The 21,328-nt window shown below is 44.3% G+C and overlaps 3 protein-coding genes across 12 annotated transcripts in view; 2 read left to right on the top strand and 1 right to left on the bottom strand.

The window, feature by feature from the left end:
- Positions 1–11,479, top strand: part of srpk2 (SRSF protein kinase 2) — a 56,945-nt gene extending 45,466 nt beyond the window's left edge. For 5 of the 8 annotated variants that reach the window (XM_047333345.1, XM_035642999.2, XM_035642998.2 and 2 more), the window contains 6 exons: positions 973–1,932; positions 3,144–3,244; positions 3,727–3,834; positions 3,931–4,000; positions 6,233–6,325; positions 9,047–11,479. In XM_047333345.1, coding sequence (XP_047189301.1) covers positions 973–1,932; positions 3,144–3,244; positions 3,727–3,834; positions 3,931–4,000; positions 6,233–6,325; positions 9,047–9,231 — 1,517 coding nt within the window. In that variant the 3' untranslated portion in view covers positions 9,232–11,479. Of the gene's footprint in view, positions 1–972; positions 1,933–3,143; positions 3,245–3,726; positions 3,835–3,930; positions 4,001–5,830; positions 5,924–6,232; positions 6,326–9,046 lie in introns of all 8 variants that reach the window. The other 3 variants (XM_047333346.1, XM_035642997.2, XM_035643001.2) reach the window with 2 other exon arrangements.
- Positions 11,480–11,710: 231 nt separating this feature from the next.
- Positions 11,711–17,202, bottom strand: adck2 (aarF domain containing kinase 2). 2 transcript variants are annotated; one of them, XR_004794887.2, is made up of 9 exons: positions 15,822–17,202; positions 15,544–15,690; positions 15,210–15,338; positions 14,854–14,949; positions 14,431–14,709; positions 13,749–13,877; positions 13,217–13,270; positions 12,388–12,599; positions 11,711–12,154 (listed from the first exon to the last, which is right to left on the bottom strand). XR_004794887.2 is itself a non-coding variant. In XM_035643004.2 (9 exons), the coding sequence occupies exons 2-9, from the start codon at positions 16,701–16,703 to the stop codon at positions 12,459–12,461; spliced, it is 1,857 nt and encodes a 618-aa protein (XP_035498897.1). In that variant the 5' UTR covers positions 16,704–16,773; positions 16,925–17,202; the 3' UTR covers positions 11,711–12,458. The 2 variants fall into 2 exon arrangements, 1 of the variants encoding a protein (XP_035498897.1); XM_035643004.2 differs by having other exon boundaries at positions 11,711–12,599; positions 15,822–16,773; positions 16,925–17,202.
- Positions 17,203–17,277: 75 nt separating this feature from the next.
- Positions 17,278–21,328, top strand: part of si:dkey-82f1.1 (DENN domain-containing protein 2A) — a 33,879-nt gene continuing 29,828 nt past the window's right edge. Inside the window, exons 1-2 of one of the 2 annotated variants that reach the window (XM_035642995.2) lie at positions 17,278–17,430; positions 20,354–20,573. The gene's annotated coding sequence lies outside the window, so the exon portion shown is untranslated. Of the gene's footprint in view, positions 17,431–20,122; positions 20,574–21,328 lie in introns of those variants that run through there. The other variant, XM_035642994.1, reaches the window with a different exon arrangement.

Below are 21,328 nucleotides of genomic sequence, written 5' to 3'. Positions count from 1 at the left end.
ATGAGCCAGAGTCTGAGATTTCCTGTCACGACTATTATTACATATGCTGTTGTACTGTATGAACTGTGTGCAAAGAAAACATTGCCATTTGCAATGAATTTATACACATTGCCTCCTCGCGGCTTTATTCAGACATACGAGAATCACCCCCGGCATCTGTGATTGGCTCAGTAGAGCCGGACTGAACTTTTGTATGATCTTCGGCCATTTTGTCAAGTTGTCAATGCAGTCTGATCCTCACACTGAGAGGCCTTAACATCTCGTCTATTGGGAGCTTCAGTTAATAAATGTTGGTGCGAGCCTCGGCCCATATTGGATTAATCTGGACTTTGATGCCTTGAGGAATCTGAGCGCATCGTACTTATCCACTCACTAGAAAGTCTCTGTTTTTTTTTGTTTTTACTTCATTAAAGCATCATTATGTATTTAATAATGATGTGGTGTACAATACTTTGTTATGCAAACATTTTCATTTATAAGATACAATGACCAAACCTGATGACGTGTCCTTGTAGCATCCTGGTTGCAAGTGAAATCCACTGTGAAAGAAAAGTCTGCAACATTTTAAGATTATTTCGTAGTTTCCTATCCTTTCCGATCCTAATAAGCTTGACGTCGACCAGAAAGATGTTTTTTTCTTTTCCTTTTTTGTCCTCACGAGCGAGTGTGTGTAGGCTTGTGCCGTCTGTCGGTGAATGAATAGGAGGTGGATCGGCTCCAACTACTCAGCCCACACTAGAACCACTGTGTATGGGAGGCTCGGCTGATTCACAAAAAAAACACAGTGTCTCCATCTCCCTCCTCCACCCTCTGTCTCTTTCATTCTCCGAGTCTGTCGTTTGCTTCCTTCTCTCTCGTCTTTATTCTCTTTTCACGCTGCTCTCATCTGTGCCTACTCTTGAATTCACTTACACCTCCTTCCCAATCACTTCCTCTCTTAACGGCTTTTCCCTCCCTCTCTCTCCGCGTTAGGCGCAGCACCTCCCCAGGAGCAGGCCGAGGTACCCCGCATCGCCGAAGACGACCCCGATGAGGAGGAGGAGGTGGAAGAAGAAGATGAGGAGCCCACGCCTGTCGCGGAAAAAGACGCCCCCATTCCCCCTGCCTCAGAGGAAGGCAGTGGAGATCCAGCACAAGCCGAGGTAGAGCAAGAAGAGCGGGAAGGGGAAGACGGGGAGGAGGAGAAGGAGAGATTGAAAGGGACAGAGAATGAGAATGAGGAAGATGAGGCGGAGGAGAAGGTCGAGGAGGAGGAGGAGGAGGAGGAAGAAGAGGAGGAGGAGGAGGAGGAGGAGGATGAGGAGAAGGAGGAGGAGGTGAAAGAGACTGAAAGAGAGGAGAATGAGACAAATGAGGAGCCAAAGAATGAAAGCAAAACAGAGGAAGAGACAGTGTTGGAAGAGGAGGAATCGAAGGAGCAGGACGGGGAGGATGAGGATGAGGAAGAGGAGGAAGAGGAGGAGGAGGACGATGAGGACGACGAGGATGATGACACGACCGCCGACCTCCTCACGGACAACACCCCGCCCATCAAGCCCCACAACAATAAAACCAACTCGGCCAAAACCAACGGCCACGTTTTGCTGGGCTCCGAGGTATTGAAACCGAACCCTGGTTCCCCGCCACCCCCCTCACCCACCCCTGGGCCTCTCCTCTGCCCCCTGGTGGAGTCCGAGCTCAGCTACACGGACAGGGACAACTCGCTCAGCTCCGGTTATGAGCTGTACAACGGCGAGGTGGGCGAACCGGCGCTGACCAATGGCTCCAGCGGGCGCCATCGGAGCACGGTTCCACTCTTTCCGGACTTGCCCCTGGATCCTGTGCCCGGAAACCCCGGGGCGGCAGAAATCGGAGCAGGGCCTTCACCCAATAGTCCCACGGCTGACCGCAGTCGCACTGTGTCGTCCTCGAGCACGGGAGACACACCCAAAGGTGAGACATGAAATGTTTAATATATGTTTCTGGGTTTTATCTTCCCACTCATTACACTTTTATTTAACTACTATGATTCACTGGTGTTTAATTAGTTTATTCCGTGTTTGTTTTTATTTAAAAAATGTTTTTATAACTTTGTGAAGAAAAGTGCACAAATTGATTATAGTCAAGCATAATTACAGATTTACAAACTTTTAAGAAAAGCTGAGTTCATTATTATCAAATGTTATGTCATCATTTTTATTTTGATAATAAGTTTTATTGGTTTACATTTTTGTTTCACTGAAGACATTTTCTTTCAAAATGTCAGTTTTTATTTCATAAGGGCCTTCATTAGAATCATATAGATGACAAAAATGATTGAATAACATTTCATACCTGTTAGTTAAATCAGTTTTATAATATATTGGTTTATTTATAAAATTGTATTCACAATATCTTCCAATTATTGAATATCAAACATTTTGGTTGTCATATTCAACAATCAAAATAAACATTTGCTTTGAATATATTATTTCAGAATATAGATTTAGTCATCCCACAATATTGGGTCAATACCACTGGTCAATTCTCTTCTATATTAATCAGCTTTTTTTCATATTTAATTAAAGAAAAAGATTTATGCCGCCACATTAATGCTGCCTTTTTTTCTAAGGTCTCCCTTTGAAATGAATTTTAATCTACATGTAAATGAGTTTTACTGTAAAGAAAAGAATACAATCCTAATAACAATACAAGTTAATTAAGATCTAGAGGCAACGAAGCAGCAGATCATGAATAATCATCACTATGTTTGCATCTTTTTTAAATTAATTTTATACATTACTTCCACCTGTTAAAATAATCCGTTCGGTTATTATTACATTTTAGTGTCCAAATATCTTGGTATTATCAATGAATCACAATGAACATTAGTCACCCAGCCACGGCTTTCTAGTTCTGTGGTCAGTGTTTTTAAAGATGCATCTCCCTTTATCAACACATTTTCTCAACCAAGTGATGGAATTAAAGTCCCTCTTCGCATTAATAACACAGAATGTCACCACACTTCTCATACGACACATTGGATAGAAAGTCAGCGTTTCTCTCATTTTGATTCCTTGTTGAAAAAAATGTCTAGATTAACCGCCTATTAGTACATTAGAGCGTAAGGGTGTGTAAACTGTTTTTATGTCCACTTACAATACAATAAGTCTGCTCCCTCTCAGCCAGGGCCAGAGCTGCAGACCTCCTCATCAACCCACTGGACCCTCGCAACTCTGAGACTATTCGAGTCAAAATCGCTGATCTGGGAAACGCCTGCTGGGTGGTAAGAGAATGTGCACTTTGAGTTTAGTTGATCTGCGATTTAAAAAAAATGAATAGATAAGGTTGAAGATTTCGCTGCAATCAATAAGCCACAGGATGATAACAGCACGGAGGCAAAATAGCCTTTTCATTAAAAATAACTGTTGACATTCTCCAGAAAATTCAGTCGGACAAATTTGGTTCCTGTGGTTTGTAAAGTTTGTTTCATATCTGAATGCTGTTGGTCTCAGTCTTTGGTGCCCATATATTTTACTAGAAATGAATAATAGAGAAGAATTAAAGAATTCCTTTACAATATTTTGTGTTTGTAGCCCCCATTTCAGGATCAATGTGTTTACCAACAGGGTGCGGAATGGCACAATGTTGCAAAAACGTTTGCCAGTGTTGTCTCGTTTCTTTGAAAAACTATAAGAGATTTTGAAAATTTGGTTCATTAACATTTGCCAGTTTATATACAAACTCACAGTAAGCTCTCCTCTCCAGCATAAGCACTTTACAGAGGACATCCAGACGAGACAATACCGTTCTATTGAAGTCCTGATAGGAGCCGGCTACAGCACTCCCGCAGATATCTGGAGCACTGCCTGCATGGTGAGGACAATACATACATACATACTGTATAGGCATTTTTAAAATTTCACACACTTAGAATAGACTCAAATAAATTCTCTTGTTTCTCTTGTAAAGGCTTTCGAGCTGGCCACCGGAGATTACCTGTTTGAGCCCCACTCTGGAGAGGACTACTCCCGTGATGAGGGTGAGTATCATGACGTGAATGCACAAAATTTGATTTCAAAATATGGATACTTACTTGGAAGTATTCCACATCGCAGAAAATTGCATCTCAAGACTGTAGGCTTTATCTTTACTCAGGATGTTAAGTTGAATCAGGAAAATAAACGTTCAGCACACATAGAAACGCAGAGTCTATTCGATTGTCTTGATAGTTGTATTTAAGCATTTTAATAGATACTATGTATTTTCATATGAAGAGGGTTCCGCGCTCAATTAGCTTAGCATATTTCATATTTGCAGCACATTGCTGACAACTCTGCCTGAAGATCACAAATGAAGTGATGCATTCACTTAATTTTTAATGATTTTGTTTTCATATTTTGTCCTCCTGACAGAAAAATTGTTTGAAAAACACATAAGACAAGGGCAGTCACTGAGTACAGGTTGCACAAGGGAGTCATACGCTGGAAACATCTTCAAAAATACAGGCAAAGTAAATAATACAGTAACCAAAATAGATTTTGTATTTTAAGCAAGTAATTTCTAAAAGGTATTATCAGTTTTGTATATCATTAATATATAATTGCAGTTGTGAACCTTGATGTTATTCAATATGTTGAAAGGAAGTTTTTCTTTCCTCTGGAAGATTTAAAAAAATATATCACTTGATTGGAAGTTAAGAATGAAGAGTAATGACAATCTGTCGAAGCATTTCCTTTCATCACGTGTGTCTAAATGTGATTCTAGTAGAGGTTTGGAGAAAACAATTTGCATTTGACGCAAGCATGTCCTCTATTCTCAAACGTATGCCGTTTGTTTTTAACATTGCATCTGAACAATGAACAGAAGCTGTAACAGATTAAACCTAGATGTTTGTTAAAAGTGAGCTTAGTTCAAACTAGTCGTCCCTCCTCCCAAACCCCCCTGTCCGCTGTCAACTTTGAATCCTGTCCTTTGATTCTGCTGCTCTGCCTCCACTCATTTTCAACCTACTACTGCTCGAATGTTATAGATACACAGAGAGAGCTCACGCAACACAACTCCTGCTATTATGCTCAATATCTAGACTTTGGTTTGTTTCCAGCAAATCGCAACGTTTAGTGAATCCAGTTTAAGAGCAAAGCATTCGCCAGTTCTCCTGTGAGTATATGTGTATCTATAACCTGGACACATGTTGCTCTTATCAAGCATTTGCATTCCCCACGTTTTTGCATGTACAGTAGACTCCAGTCGTCCACCTCACTCGTTCTCTTTACTCCGTCGCGTGAAAGGCGACACATTTCCGCACCGTGTAAACCTCTCATCTTCACCCGATCTCCTCATCCCCGCTTATCTTTGATCTCGGCAGGTTCATTATCTTCCTTTTTTTCTAATCACACGTGACACGCGGTTAATCTCATTTTGCATGTTCTGCACAGGCATCCAGGGGCACCTTTGATTTTCCTGCCGTTGAGGCCACATTTTAAAAAAACAAATTCTAGTTTCCAGTTCATTCAATCTAGCATCTGAGTTCATGTCACTTTTGTTTCCGAGGCTGAACATTTCATTTCATCGCCTCTGCTGTGGGGGCACAGCTCACTAACACGATTTCTCTTCTTTGCTGTCTGTGACTGTCTCTTTTTATCCTTCCTTTCCCCTCTTCTCTCGACATGTCACCTCCCTTTCCCTGTTTCTATTTTTCTTTACAATTCCCTTACATTATACTTTGATCTCTCCCCCTTTCATTTAATTCCTCTCTTCCTTGTCCTTATCCTTTATTTGTCTTCATTTCCTTCCCTGTCCTCTCCTTTTTTGGGGGGGGGGGGGGCATCCTTTTTCCTCCTCCCTCTCCTCCCCCCTCTCTCCTCCATAGACCACATAGCTCACATCATAGAGCTGCTGGGCTGTATTCCGAGGCACTTTGCACTCTCCGGAAAATATTCCCGGGAGTTCTTCAACAGAAGAGGTAGCGCTGGACAGAGAGCTGGTGGGACGGAGACACACAGACGTCCAAGATGGACAAAAAGATGGATGCTTAAGATTGAAATTGTTGCTTTTAAATTTGCTCTAAATTGGATGTGCCGATTGAAATTGTGACTAAAAAAAAATCCTCACCGCCCCAAGGTGAAGCGTTAGTACTAGAAGTGTGTCCATGCGGTGCCCCAAGGCGGCAGTGTGTTTTCGGTCCCACGCGGCCTGTCGTGTCGATGTGTGTTTGCATGCTGTAATGCTGAATCGTGCCTGTTCCCTCTGTGATGTATGTGGTGGTGGGCAGACCACATCGCTCTGATCATGGAGCTCCTTGGGAAGGTCCCACGCAAAGTGGTCGCTGCCGGGAAGTACAACCGCGAGTTTTTCTCCAAGAAAGGTAAACGACTCGTTGGTGGATGGTTATTTAGGTGTGGACCTGGCCTCGTCGCCTTTGGCGTAGAACTTCTTAGTGGTCACAGGACCTGGATGAGTAGCAGTACCAGTAGTAGTAATATCGTCATTCTGAATGAAGAGAGATTCCAGGTAAGTCATCGGTCACAGAACAAAATGAAAAGTTAAATGAATGGCTGGGAGATATTTCATTATTATCATTGACAGCCTTTCATTGGTAATAGTATCGTGAAAAATATCTGCTACCAAAAAGACTGCAGTGTCACAACAAAGAACAACCCAGAAGACACTGGCCTGAAGTAAAGTAACCGAGCACGCAAGTCACAAAAAATGCTCCCGCGGACAAATTGCAATCATTCTTCATAATTGTGAATCAAAAAAGTGAAGGTCACTTCAAATTTTTCTTTGTGATGCATAATATAACTGTGGTACATGTACACACTTTCCTTTTCTTACATTACATTTTGCCGCCCATTCCTTCTATAGACATTCATATATCTTAGTTGTGAATGTCTTCATTATCTTACAAATAAGCAGTTGTTATAAGCAGAAATAATGATTTTACTGTAATTTACTACAATCAGATGCGAGAGAAGAAAATCATTTTTCTAAATAACAATAAAAAACCTTTTTGACTTGACCAAGGGTTGGGGTTGGGTGGTGATAGAACAAACAGTAGATAATTCGATTTGCCTTATAATATTCTTAACGGCAATTTCATTTCGCGAAGCGATGGCCAAAGGAACCGGTTCAACAAGTAGCAGCAGCAGTTTAGACAACAGCAGTGAGGGTAAAGTTTACGATCCCAGCCTATACACAGCAGCGTGAGGCCTCAGTCTCACGGTGTCGCACACACCTCACTGATTCTTGCTCATCTTTTGAACCCGGTAAGTGTATTGATGTGTGTGTCTGATACAGCTGATAACCCCTGCACTCTCTCAGTTATTCTCCTTTTTCTCTCTTTCTGCTCATATATTCTTCATCATGTGTCATGAGACCTGAATATTCTGCCTTTGATGTTTGTCTCTATCTGAGGTCTGAGCCTGCACTTGATGTCTCAATGTTCTCCCTTTTATCTCGTGGCTAATGGTTAATCTGCTCCGACTTCCTCGCTCCGTGTCTCTCTGGGCTTCTCTCCCGTCTGCCGCGCCGCCGCCGTTTGCCACGTGCGGTGCAGCTGAGCGGCCTTGCACACTGACTGGGGGGGTGAGGGGGCAGATAACACACGATCGCAGACAAAACAATTGAAACATATTCAGCTTTTGCAAACCCAAATATCATAAGCATCATGCAAACAGCAGGTTCTGTTTGCTGACCGATCTCCTGTTCGGTGCAGTACTCTATAAGGGAAGTCATGTTCCCTCATATTGTGCCGCTATCAATCAGTGGATAAGAAGGCGGGGTTGCCATGGCAGCCATGATTTGACCTGGACCTCTGGTCCTGATCGCTCCCGTCATCAATCTCTCTCTCACGCCGTTCCCCTCGCCGTCAGTCTTGTGCTACTTCTCTGCCTCCTTCTATCCATATGTGTTTTTTTCACTCCATCATTACAGTGCAGCTCCTCGCTGATTAGCACCGCGAGACAGAGAGAGAGAGAGAGAGGTGAAGGTGGCCTGATCAGTGAAAGCAGTTGTTGTAATGATTGGCCGGAGTCTGCAGAACAACGCCATGTCAGCTCATCCAAAAGAACGGAAAAACAAAACTTATGTCCTCTCTTACCTCTAATGGGATCCAACCGTTCAGATATTTTTGACCATATTTTGAGAAATCTGTCTCGAGTATTCTGTCGCCCACCCAAACAAAATGGCAGTGAACGGGATTTTTTCTTAAAATTTTTTTTTACCAAGGGACAAAGAAATCGTCCCTACGAAAAACTGTTGACTGTGTGCTTTGTGAAACATCACCTAACAAAGACACTGGTTTCTAGAAAATTGTGTTGCTACTAAATTTTCTTGATGGTATTCTGCAAAACTGTAGCAACCATGAATGAAATTCCTTCACCTGCATTGCACTGTGGTGGAAGCAGAAATCTAAGAGATGGATATCTCCAGGCCACAGCAAATACTATTAAAACTATGTGCATGGCTAGAACCATTAAAGAGTGAGACATGTTCTTATGTTTGTATTTTTCCTAATGTAAACAAATCCCATAAAAAAGTCTGTCTCTCAACACGCCCTCGGCCCAGGGCTCGCTGGATTCTATTGACATATTTCAATGTTTTCTTCTTTCATTTAAGGGCTATATCATTTCCAAAACAATTTCCGAGTACCGCAGGACTTTATCAAATGTCGTCAATCAATTCAGCTGTGGATTAATACCCATTTCACGCTCTCGTGAGTATTTACAGCAGCAGGACAGTGCATGAGGGACAGACAATAAACTACAGAGCCAATGTTCATCATAGTGTAAGGACATGTGGAGTGATTTTAATAGCTCTTTTTGGACAATTGTGGAGCTCTGTGACTCGGGTCAATGACACGTTATGTGACTTTGGCTACTCAGAAAATACTTACAGGATCGACTCACTGCTGGGTTTTGTCATTTTTATGGGATTTGTTGACAAAGAGGAAAATTTGAAAATACCACCTTATATCACCATATCGTCTTGTCTGGATGAACTAGCCCTTTGAACATCACTCCTCTCTTTTCTTCCCCTCCTCCTCCTGTGCCATCATTTGATTTCTGCTCCCTGTCGCCTCCTGCAGGTGAGCTGCGGCACATCACCAAGCTCAAGCCCTGGTCCCTGTTCGACGTGCTGGTGGAGAAATACGGCTGGTTGCACGAAGACGCCGGCCACTTCACCCACTTCCTCCTGCCCATGCTGGAGATGGTGCCCGAGAAGAGGGCCTCGGCCGGCGAATGCCTCAACCACCCCTGGCTCAACTCGTAGCTATGAGCTCCGGTCGGATGTCCTCCACCCCTTGTCCCCCCCTACAGTTTGCCCAGACATCACCCCCCCTGTGGGCAGCCTGCGGAACAACAGTACAGAGAGAAGCTGGAGACAGTTAAGAGTAGATGAGAAAGACGTTCATCTTCCCTGCCCTATCCCTGACATGCACCCTTCACTTGCTTCTACGACTAGGCTAAACTCACACACAGCTCCCTCCATCTTCTCCCAGGAGGAACTTAAAGACGAGCTTCTGGAGATGAAACGACATAGTGACTGTGTCTTCCTAAACATCTCCCCCAGATCCTTTTGTGGACGGATGCCGCTCGCGCTGTAAAACGGGAGAAGTCAGGTCTCGGTCTGGAAGAGATGCACTTCCTTCTTGCTCGTCTGTCGTCAAGACGGCAGCCGGTCCCTTTCACCTGCCTCCTCCTGATTCTCAGTTTGACCTGTTTGGATCCAGTCAGGGGCCACTGACAGCTGCTGATCTTTTCAATGACACGACATGAAAGTCAACAGGCAAAAAGCCCTGTTGCAGTGCCGATGGCACAGAGCTCCATCTGCCGTGACCTTTTACACAGCCAGGGTCTCAAAAGACTGACAAAATGTGTGTGTGTTCTTGTGTGAGAGAACGAGCGTACGTGCCTGTGCTCAAGATCTGCCTACATAGAGCCTTTTCCCCTCTCTTTCTAGTCCAGTAGCCCCACCTTCCCCTCCCTCAAGCCGCTGTGGAAGAAAGCAGGCATATTGGACGAAAAAGTTTACACCCAGATTTCTTCCAAGAATCAAGTCCCCGAAAAACCCGTCTCTACCTGGTTCGGGTGCCTACTTCCTCCCCTCCTCAATGAGCTGCATGCTCCTGCTGGGGACCACCGTAGAGAACTGGAGGGCAGCCAGTCCTCCAGGGGGCACCACCACACTGACAGTTGCCACTCTGACAAAGACTGATAGAAAGAAGTCTGGGATGAGCAAAAAACACAATACAAGCAAACAAAAAAAGAAACAAGAACACAATCTGTGTGACGTGGACGAGGACTGCTTGGTCTTTAAGGACTATTTTTAAACTGCATGGAGAGACTGGTGGATCAGCATGAAAGGGTATGACGAACGGAGAGTGGATACACAATTTTATTTGCGCATTTCTTCCGGTTTCTTTCCTGTTTCCGCTCCTCTTTTGGACGTTCTGTTAGAAAGAATTATGTTAGGATACTTTGGTGCCCCCTCTGAGGAAGGTCACTGTGTAACAACCCCCGCTCTTTCAGCCTGTGACGTTTCCTAAGTCATGGTCCTCTGCCGTCATTCCTTAGTTTTAGTTGTGAGAAAAATTGCGTCGAGTCCTGCTGTGGCACATGTACCTGAACCGATTGGTTTCCCCCCCCCCCTACCAAGGGACCCTTTGATCCCTGAGCCTCTCCAGAAAGGGGATGGTCACGCGGAGGTTGCACTCATCTTTGTAAATGTCCTTCAGGGATTTGAAACCTTTGTACATAGAACTGAGATCTGGCAACGCCGATAAACGGCCGTGGACAAAGTTTCAACACACAAGCATCATTCCAAAAAAATCACAAAAAAATCACAAAAAATAACAGGCTGTTGTTGGTAGAACTTGACTTCCTCTGGCACAGTAAGGGGGGGGGGGGGGGGGGGGGGGGGGGGCAGGCCGCCATTGCTCCGGCCCTGGAGGAATGTACAGACTGAACCCTGCCACCCGGTGGCTGAATGAGAGTACTGCATCGCTCCACACTGCTGCTGCGCTCGGTGCCAACGCTCCAGGATGTTCCACTTTATCGCTGCACTTAATCTCTATTTCTCTGTCTCACACATACAAACACACACACACACACACAAACGTGCATAATCACAATTAGTCCAGTTGCCTATTTTTTTGCAATAAATGAAAAAAAGATGAGTATAAGTAAATGGTGAGATATTTTTAAAAACTATTTAATTCATTAAAAAAAAGAGGAAAAACAAAACAAAACAACTTTTCTCTGGTTGTTGTGACTGTGACAGAATCTCGTCTTATACTGAGGTGATTGTGTTTTGTCTATTAGAGATGTTTTTATTTCCTTTGTCGTTATTACTATTAATTATTATTATTATTGAAAAGGTTTTTTTTACACAGTTGTCACCTCCCCCCCTTCCCTCCCTTACTTGAACAGTGCTGCTCTGTCTGGGCTCTTGATGGTGATTAAAAAAAAAAAAAATCAACTGTTTTGCAATAAAGGGTTTGTGATGAGTTTCTTTTGCACCCGAACCTCTTGATCTCACTCTTTCAGCCATGCTGACTGTTCTTCCTGATGACATTGACAGATTCGCGTCTCTTGTCTGTTTTTCATTGACAGATTTAATAAAATTGTAAATTAATGGATCCAGAGCCCTTGGCGTGGTCACTCGTCTGCCTTGAAGGTCGCATCGGTCGACCCCGACTAAAGAAAACTTATGAGTGGTCTAAAGGCAGCAAAGGAAAGAAAAAGACGAATTAGCGGATATTCCCTTTTTTTATTTTTATTGAAATGCATAATTCATACAAGTGTTCCCACTACTTTGTTGGAAAGTTAATATACATGGGTCAGTGGTGAGTACATTTAGCTTCACAAAGTCCATGTAGTGTGCAAGAACAACAGTCACCGTACATTGTGATTCACACAAACAAATATGGCTCATGAAAATTGATCTAAAGACATGATAAAAGGTTGAGTGATAAAAGACGTCCTGAGATCAATATTAGTCATTAAAACGTTAAAATATGCTTAAGTGTGTCAACTCAATATTTTGCTTTACATCTCGTACCACTGCTAATGGTCTCTGATGAGATCTGTGTTGGACTCATCTGTTAAACTCAACACGACTGGCGCCTCTTGTGAAGTGAACACGCGGTTGTTCATCGGGCTGTGTTCGAGGGCTGATTCTGGTGGGTTCACACCTTGAACAGAGAAGATGATAAAATTTGTGGAAAAACCCGCCAATGTAAAACTCAATGAGGTATTTATGGAGTAAACAGTGCTGACATGAGGTGATGAGACGGTGATGTTGTGATCCACAGGACTCTTGTATTGTAGACAACCCACCATCATTATGAGGATATACACATGTACTATATACTGTGTATAGCTGTATGATGCAGTGTGTACAGTACAAGGTGTAGGGGTTTAGTACCTTTGTGTGGACATACAAGTACACAACTGATCAAGCATGCTGTCTCAATGTGGTTTGTGTGTGTAAGTGCGTCAGAGCAGTGAGGCGCAGTTCTTCAGCAGCAGCGGTTTGGCCAAATCCAAGATGTCCAAGTTTGGATCGAGTGACCTGCCCAGACCTTCCAGCACCATGATGGCAAAAACGATTGAGGCAAAGTTACTCTCCAGCTTCACCTAAAAAAACGAATAACAACAATTGGCAACAAAAAGTAGTGACATCCCCAGTGAGCGACAACATCATTGATCATGCAGCCGTGACAATCTGTGCTCTTCAGTTCAGTCTGTTGATGATTATAACTGTTAAGAGTTCATAAAGTTAATACTAAAGCGAAGAGCTATTTGCAACAGAAAAATCACATTGTGATGGTTTCTGTGGTTTTCACTTGTCTTCCAGTGAGCTTCTATTCCCATAGCCAGGATGTTACATACTTTTATAACAACTTTACGTGTGAACTGAACTGTCTTTGACTCTGTCTTATGGTTCATCTTGTATTTACGTTGTTTTTTTAAAGGCATGAACCAGTGACCTCAACAAGTAGCACCCAATCAAGCTAGACCTTCTTAACAGCGACACAAATCAAACAAGAACATAGTGATCCATCATTTCTCGTCACATTTAATTTAATAATTTTCTCCGGCTATTTTATCGAAGAAAAACTGGGTAGAACCATTGTAACAGCCGAGGCTCAGACCAAACTGTTACCCGTTGAAGTGCTGAACTTCAAAAAAAACGAAACAGAACCGAGCGTGCGTTTGTTTGCCACAGTAAAGACAGCCTGTAAATTTTTTACCTTGTGTTTGATGAGCAGACCAAAGACTCTGGAGAGCAAGTCACCCACTTGGACCTATTAACACAACAGAGACACAATCAACAGAACACATCAATAGTAATCAGTGATCGACATTTTCCTACAGTCACACAGACATTTTGAATAGAAAATAAAACCCTCCAGTTGATGGATGCTAGTGGCATGAAGAGAAACTCTCCTCTAGTTATACTGGTGCTTTGTGTTGATTTCAGTCTTTGAACCCAAACAATCTGTAGCCTATATAAACTGCAAAAAAAATGGATGGGCCTTTGTAAAGTGATGTAAACTATTGCAAGGATAACCTCACACTTAAGTTCTCATTCTACACCGGGACGGTGAGAACAGGAGAGTCAGCAAAGGCTATATCAAACCATTGTTTAATTATTTTTAAAATGATCGTAGCAGGATGTCAAACTTCCAAACACAGTTACTTTGAGTGATGTCCTTTCCAACTACAGCCCGTGTCCCAAACACAAACCAGACACGATGAGAAAGCACAAATGTTGGTTGGTACCTTTTCCAGAGAGAGCTTATTGCTAAGAGCATGGTCCACCAACTGGGCCATCTCCTTCTTGAACTGTGGCACATCCTGGCACTCGTTGGCTCGGGCATGATGCAGAATCAACTCTGCCACTCGCTCACCCTGACGAGAGAAAGTCAAAGGTACCGTGGCAACAAGCACAGTTAGCTGACCTACAGATTTGATTCCTTACTCGTTATGTATTCGTCTATCTAAGAGACATTTAGACGGAGTAAAAGATTGGAAAAGAGGAAAAATATAGAAATATGTAAACATGGAAAATGTTCCATGATATTTCCTGAGTTCCATGCAGATTTATCCCTGAATTTCAGGATTTGTTATCTCAAGGGTTTTATCACTGGGTTAAACAAATTTTAATCAGAAGGACTTGCAGAAACAGAAAGTGTAAGTTCACCTTCAGCTCAACTTATTTAACATTAAATGACATGTCATTATTTAACCAAAACTGCTATAAATAATGTATGATCATATGTTGAAGCCTGACAACTTATTGTAAAATAAAAAAAGTCAGTGAAGTCTTCGACACTAATTAGTACATGAAATATTGTTTGAATCCATGTACTCTACACAAAGCACTGTCTTTCTATCCACTAGGCCGTCCTACCCGCGCAATTTAGCATCTGCGTCTGCTGTGTGAGCCTCATTCCCTCATTACCTGCCGCAGCACCACAGCTGTGAAGACAGCCTTGAAGTTGGCGAGGTCATGGTCACTGAGCTGGGCTACGATGCCGGCGTCCAGCAACACCAACTGGAGAGGAAAGGGATCTGGCCGAACACTAACGACCACCGTGTCCCACAGGTCAGTGAGGGTGGTCTTGCCGCCGAGCTCCCCGGCGACACCCGCTCTGTCACTGGAACCGGCGACGGACCCCCGGCACTGGACCAGAATGTTGCCCGGGTGGAGGTCCCCGTGGACGAAGTTGTCAACAAAGACCTGGAATGCAAATGGATACATAGCAACAGATGAGATAGGAAGTATGGGAAAACTGTTTCATTCCACAGGACAGTCATATATAAACAAATGCAAACAGTTATGAAACAGCAGTAATGGTGAATATTAATGGATGATGTATCTCACCATTTTCAGCAGGGTGTCAACACCCATCCTAGCTATTCTCTGCTTCACCTCCAGAGGAATCTCTGAGCTCAGGTAGTTGGAAATAGGCTCACTCTCCTGAAAAAAAGGGCTAAATATAAATTCTGACTGAATTACGAGGAATGATCAAGATATGAATTAACCAGAATAGTTGAATAGTTCCTAGAAATCACAGACATTGTGTCACATATGTTGAGTTTGCTAAAGAAGACATTCATTCAATAATTACAGAAGTAAGCATTGGATATAATGACGTGTGTTATTAGTACTGTACATTGGGAGTTCAGTTTGTTGCAGAATATTCCATAGAAAATAATAATAAATACTTTTGTGCTCACTTCAAAAGTTTCTACTAAAATGCTCTTGGTGACAAATGGCCGTAAGGGAGTCGGGAATTTGACATAATCCACGTCACGGAAATTATCACGGAAACGGTCGATGTTCTTGGCCTCAAAACGGAGATCGATCTGAAATCAAAGTTCAGTCAGATCAATGAAATTCAACAGACTCTTAAAGCTACTATTTAAATAACATTGTTTGTCTTCATGCAGTAAATGTATTATTACATAAAAACATACATACAATACATTTGAAGCTGTTTTCATTGATCAAGTGAAACAACTTTTGGAAAATTCAGTTTCATTTTGAATGTGGGGCTCCAAATATTCCAACCTGTTTGGTCATGAGCTTCTCAAACTCCTCCACGATCTCGTACAGACTGAGCCATTCCAGTCTGGGGAGGCAGTGCAGAAGCCAACTGCCTGCTTTCATCAGCAACAGGTCTATCTCCACCTGCCGCCTGACGCCTGGATGGACCACCTGAAAGACACCACAAACTATTCATGAGCAAAGACGTACACTACAGACTCCAGACGCTCTACTTGACGTACGGTTCATCGAGGCAATTGGGAGATTTGGCTGGGAGGAAACAGAGCTGTTGTCAGAATGACCTTGATAGCCACAGGTATAAGACGCTGCTTCTCCGCGCTGCTCTCCTCGTGTTGACCGTCTGGGTAGCATCTCTCCTCGTAGCTCTCCTCGTCCCTTCTCCCGCTCCAAAACCGCCGCAGGGACCTGGCCACTCCCCCAAACCCGGGGATCTCCCAGGCTTCGAGCAGGTCCTCTCTCTCCCTCTCCTCCACCAGCGACTGGAAGGCCGGGTCCTCCACCTGGTCCGCCTTGGCCCAGCCTCTGTACACCTGGGCCACACACCCCGAACCCACGGGCTCCTTGCTCTCGAAGACCAACACCCTCCTCCAGCCCTCCCCGAAGGCCCTCCGGAGACACTGCTTGGTGTGGGCCCAGGGGTGGGGGCGCACCTTGACGTGGAGCCTGGAGAAGCGATCGCAGAACTCCCCGGAGAAAATGTCTCGCCTGGTGCTGGCCCACTGCCCCAGCTTGATGAACGTGGGACCAGAGGTCTCGGTCACCCACAGCAGAGCGTCCAGCCAGAGGGACGCCAAGCGCGCGGACACCAGGGCCAAGGGGCAGAGGAGGAGAAGGGGGCCAAATTTGAGCAGCAGCACCAACGCGCGGAGGCCGAGGCGAAGGAAAAATACGACTTTGTGCACTTGGAGTCTGGCGAGGGACTTTCTGCCGGCGGTCGGAGATGTGAGCGCGGCCTCCTGGCACCTGACCGTGAACGACGCCGCGTTCACTGCACCCCAACATAACAGCGTCACCTTGGGCATCTGTGTTAATAGCTGTCCTCTCTTTGCAAAACATATCCTGGGGCTTTGGATGAGTCGGACCCTGGCAAAGGAGCCCGCTTTGCTGAACGTGCAACGCAGGCTGAGGAGAATGGCCCTCGCCCCAGAGGTCATCGGGGTCATCGTGTCACACGGCCGTTAGCTCGGTGCAGGGGGAGAAGTGGCCCACATGTGTCTCTCCTGTGTTACCAAACTGTAAAATCATCAGTAGAGTAAAACTCCCAAACTCTGAATTATCTCAGTGTAAACACGCAGGCGAGTTCCACCTTATTTCCACCTTTAAAAAAAATAAAAAGAGTAGGATTGTTTTAATGCTACACTAAACTAGCTACAAGAATATTTACCGGTTTTAGAACAAATTCATGGCGTTACTTTAAATTACGTCCGGGTGCCCTTCCGGTAGTTTTCTGGATGCGAGAGGAAACCCGGTCGCTCCTTTACCCGCTGAGGATAAGTGACATATATCATGCTGCTGCTGTCACCGATTCAGCCAAAAAACAAACAGACATCAATTTCCACTCGAGAGCTGAACGTCCATGAAAACACTGCGGTGGCAGCTGCTTCACTTCCGGGTCTGAAGTCTAGGCGACGAGGTCACGTGGTCACGTCTTAAAGGCGCGGTGTGTGCAACGGCACCAACAAAAACACTAAAGGCAAACAAACAAGCAAATTCAAACGTTTGACGGTTATTAATGAATGCAGAGTTGTTTTGTGTGCTCGCGTTCTTTTTAATACACGTTCGCCCGTCTAGTTATGTGTTTTCCCTTAAAAAGAAAAGGGAACACGAACCAAATTGCTCGAGCTAACTTACCAACCAACGGCGCCCGTTGGGTGTGTTTCTTCCTACAAGGTATGTTCAACATCTTTATAACTGTTCAAGACAAAAAAAACTGGGTGGTAACTGTAATATTTCTTCTGTGACAAGATACATGTTCGGGTCACTGTATAGACATTGAACGCCCCGCAGGTGGAGACATACCTCACATTTCTGTGAGGGCCCGTCCCGTTCGTCTTTCGTCCTCCCCTCCTGTCTCCTCCTTCCAGAAGGAAAGGACGGGAGGGAAGAAGGAGGCACAAATAAACACAATGATCGTTTGCTTACAGTCAGTTTTTTAAGGTGCAGTTGTGAAGCCACAAACATTAATAATGTCTTTGTTGCATTTAGTGTCCCTTTTTAGTGAGCCAGCGTGTACATCACCAGTACCCTGAACGTAGCTCCTCATATTGGAATTCAGCCTACATTGCTGTTGTTAATTACACCTACAAAAAAACTAAAACAAACACATTACTCAGAAGGTTTGTCTCTGTGGTGCATAATCTAAGTGCTCACTCATCTTGATTATTATATAGATCATCATATCTTGTGAGATGAGAGAGGTCACGTGAGGAACAGTATCTGTAGATCAACGTTCCTGTCTGCGGGTCCTAAAGTGAATATAGAACATACAAAAATACATAGTTTTTGTTCAGACAATATGAAAACCGGTTTGTGCACTGAAATGTTTTGGTTGATTATTTCAAGAATATCTCACATTGCTGCGTTTAACAGAAACAGTGTTGTAGGGTCGACCGGGTGCTGGGTGTTGCACAATTTGGTTTTATTGGGGAAATGCAAAAGCTTTATTCACAAGTCTTTAAAAGGGAATTAAAAACAAATGTTCTTACCTTGGTACAACCTCCCACGCCCCAGCCCCTTCCCCACGTTGTGTGTGTGCCTTGAGGCTCATTCGTTACAGTTGAAATGGGCCTGTCACAGAAGTTCACAATGTGATTTTAAATAATACTGCGCTGAACAAAATTCCACAGAGAGGGCATAAAAGCTGCTTTCTAATGTTCCTGCTGTAAATGGTATGGCGGGCAAAATCTGTTTCTGGGTCATAAAGGAGAGGAGGAGGCAGGGAACCAAACACACCCTGGGTGTGATTTCATTGTCATTTCCTCCGCTCAAACCAGCGGTCTTGCAAACAGCCGGCTACGTACCACCGAGGACTGAGAACTTGTCCGAGCCTTGTTCCCAGTCACGGTGTGTGTCCCCTGGACAGTGGGCTCAGTACACCCCTAGGATCCCAGCTGTAGGCCCGATAGACGACTCTGCAACACAATAAAGTGGGATAAACGCCAAACAGATGTTACTGGCCCCCGCCTCCCACCTCACTGCTATTGATGGACAAGTCAGCCTTTTAAGATCTCTCTTGCATTTCAAAGGCAGAGGTCAGGGTTTGTGCTCGGAGGTCAGTGGGACAGTTGCTCTCCTGAGGTGATGCCCTTAGGCACGAAATGAAGAAGGCTGCTCGGTGAAATGACTGTAGGAATGCAACTCAGGCCCCATCGCAATGCAAATCCGAATCCTTGATCAGCATTAACACAGGGTGGATACAATGTCACAAATACCTCCACAATCAATTGTTCCTAAAGGAACTGCCAATAACTTTGTAAAGATTTTTGAAACCTATACTGGAACTAGGCGATGTTTGGTGTTTTTGCTTTAAAATTATTTCATCCATTATCAAAATAGATGCTGTTAAATGTTTTTTGTCAACTAAATCATCTATTATCCTCGTATACCGTTTGTATCTCCAATTGCCCCAAACTTCATAGAAATTCATTTTGTGAAATATTTCAAATCAAGGTGTCACTTCATTGATCGCACTCTTACATCAGGTCAACATTTAGAAACAGGCCTTGTGTATGATATAACAACCACATCTCTGCATGACATAGTTTACTTATAATGATTCCAGGCTCTGGACACGGTTTGTCTGCACAGCATGTGTTTATGATAATGGACTTGCCAATGAGAGTCTTTGGGGTTGAGCAGGTTAATTATTAATCACGCCGGCCATCAGTATGCATGTCCAGCCTCGTCTCCTGCTCCCTCACTTTCCTTTCCTCCGCTCGTTTGCCTAAGTCCATTGGGTCATTCTGCCCTGCCCTGGGGCTGATTGGGAGTTGAACTCCCTTGTTTTGTATTCTCTTATTGGGAACAGGTCAGTGGTGATCAACCCAAACCCTGCAAACCCATTCTCTGTCTGTAAACACTCGTGTCTCACCACATACGGCATTCGGCTCATAGTTGTTGTCGTTGTTGTCGCTGGCACATGTGAACCGGTAAAAAACATCTTTAGGAGATAAATTAGATAAACATTTTGCCTTCCTCACTGAGATAGGACGAGCGGCCCTTGGGCTTCTTTAATAGGTTCCCAAAGGGGCCTGTTATTTATGTATTCAGTTGTGCTCAGCTTTGCCCCTTCCTGCTTCATTCCTCTTCTCTCTTTTTTTTGGAGCAGGACACTTGGTTTCCCCAGCAACCAGGGCTCCAATCGCCCAGCCAGCTGCAGATTAGTTCAGCGGTGGGGGGTTTAGGTGGGTGGGAGGGGATGTGGAGGGGGGTGATGATGGAAAATGGAGAGGGAGGAGAGAGAGAGAGAGAGAGAGAGAGAGAGAGTGAAGGGAGAAGGAGGGAGGAAGGGAAAAGGGGGAGGGGGTACCTTGAGGGAAGGAGGGGTGGGAAAAGTTTGAGACGGGGGAGAGAGAGACGAGAAAGAGAAGGAGCCATAGCCACTGAGAGATAGCAGCAGTCTGAGTGAGTGAGTGAGTGAGTGAGTGAGTGTGTGTGTATGTGTGTGTGTGCATGTGTGTGTCTGAGAGCTGAGAGCGGAGAAAGAGCTGTAAACATTTTTCACCCTGGAGTAGGCCGGACAGGAGGAGGGATTCCACAGACTTTGTGCCTTTTTCAAACTTGCCCTGAAAGCTGACCTCCAGGTTTTTGTCAGTGTGCACCGGCAGGGACTGTGCTAAGGGAGAGAAGTCGGAGGCAGCAGCAGGGCTGCCAACACCAGAAGAAAGAGAGAGACAGAGAGAGAGGGAAAAGCCAAACTGCTCTAAAGGAAAGGAACCATGCATGTGGATGCTGCTGTCTTCTGTGGGATCAGGTTTCGCAAAATGAGAAACCACTCCAAGAGCACTTCATCAGGACTCACCCAGCTCAGAGAGGTAATGTAAAGAGTTAAACATTGTGTGTGTGTGTGTGTGTGTGTGTATGTTTGCATGCATGCATGGTTTTCTCTTGTTTTCTCAAAAACATAGTCAGTAGACCTGTGGTGAAAACTGTGATTTCATTGTGTACAGTATGTTAAACACATGGTAATTGAGGTGATGTGCATCTGAATCAACTGAACCAAAGTTCAGTCTGAAAACCATTCATATTGCATCTATACGCTTGTTCCCCTACTTCTACTCACATACGCCCTGCAGTCTGAATGTATACGTATCCTTGCGCGTGACCTTGAATGTGTCAACATTGCATTTTTGCGTGTCGGTCGACAGAATGTACATCTAAAGCAACATGGGTGGTAAAACGTGTGGATGTGGTTAATTTGAACCGTGTCTCCTTCTGGACTGCCGTGGCCCCCGGGCGAAGTGTGGCTCGAGTAGCCGGTCTCAAACTGTCTGCACCGTGTCCACTGTTGCTGCCCACAAGAGACACATCTGCACCTCACTGAAGTATCTGAGCACACGTGAGCACAAACGCCCCCACATACACGCTTTTGTTTCAGTTTTTTACGTCTTCTGAGAGTGTAGACAGACGGTTTGGTGACCATATGTATAATTGTGTAAGTTCAAACTAAAACCACCACAATCCTTTTTGAGATTTTGATTTTTAAAAACACAATGTTTATTAAGATTTACCAGAGAGAGAGAGAGAGAGAGGGAGCGAGAGAGACAGAGTCAGAGGAGAGGAGAGGATA

The sequence above is a fragment of the Scophthalmus maximus genome, chromosome 7 (genome assembly GCF_022379125.1).
Source record: "Scophthalmus maximus strain ysfricsl-2021 chromosome 7, ASM2237912v1, whole genome shotgun sequence".
NCBI classification, from domain to species: domain Eukaryota; kingdom Metazoa; phylum Chordata; class Actinopteri; order Pleuronectiformes; family Scophthalmidae; genus Scophthalmus; species Scophthalmus maximus.
The sequence above is the reverse complement of the archived record's forward strand: the minus strand, read 5'-3'. Positions and strand labels throughout refer to the sequence as shown.

What these genes read in the sequence shown, in the direction of transcription:
- adck2 (XM_035643004.2), bottom strand. Translation starts at nt 16,703, where the DNA reads ATGACCCCGATGACCTCTGGGGCGAGGGCCATTCTCCTCAGCCTGCGT. An exon ending in AGAAGCTCATGACCAAACAG is followed by an intron (nt 15,339 to 15,543) that starts GTTGGAATATTT and finishes CTTTGATTTCAG; the next exon opens with ATCGATCTCCGTTTTGAGGC. An exon ending in TTTTAGTAGAAACTTTTGAA is followed by an intron (nt 14,950 to 15,209) that starts GTGAGCACAAAA and finishes CCTTTTTTTCAG; the next exon opens with GAGAGTGAGCCTATTTCCAA.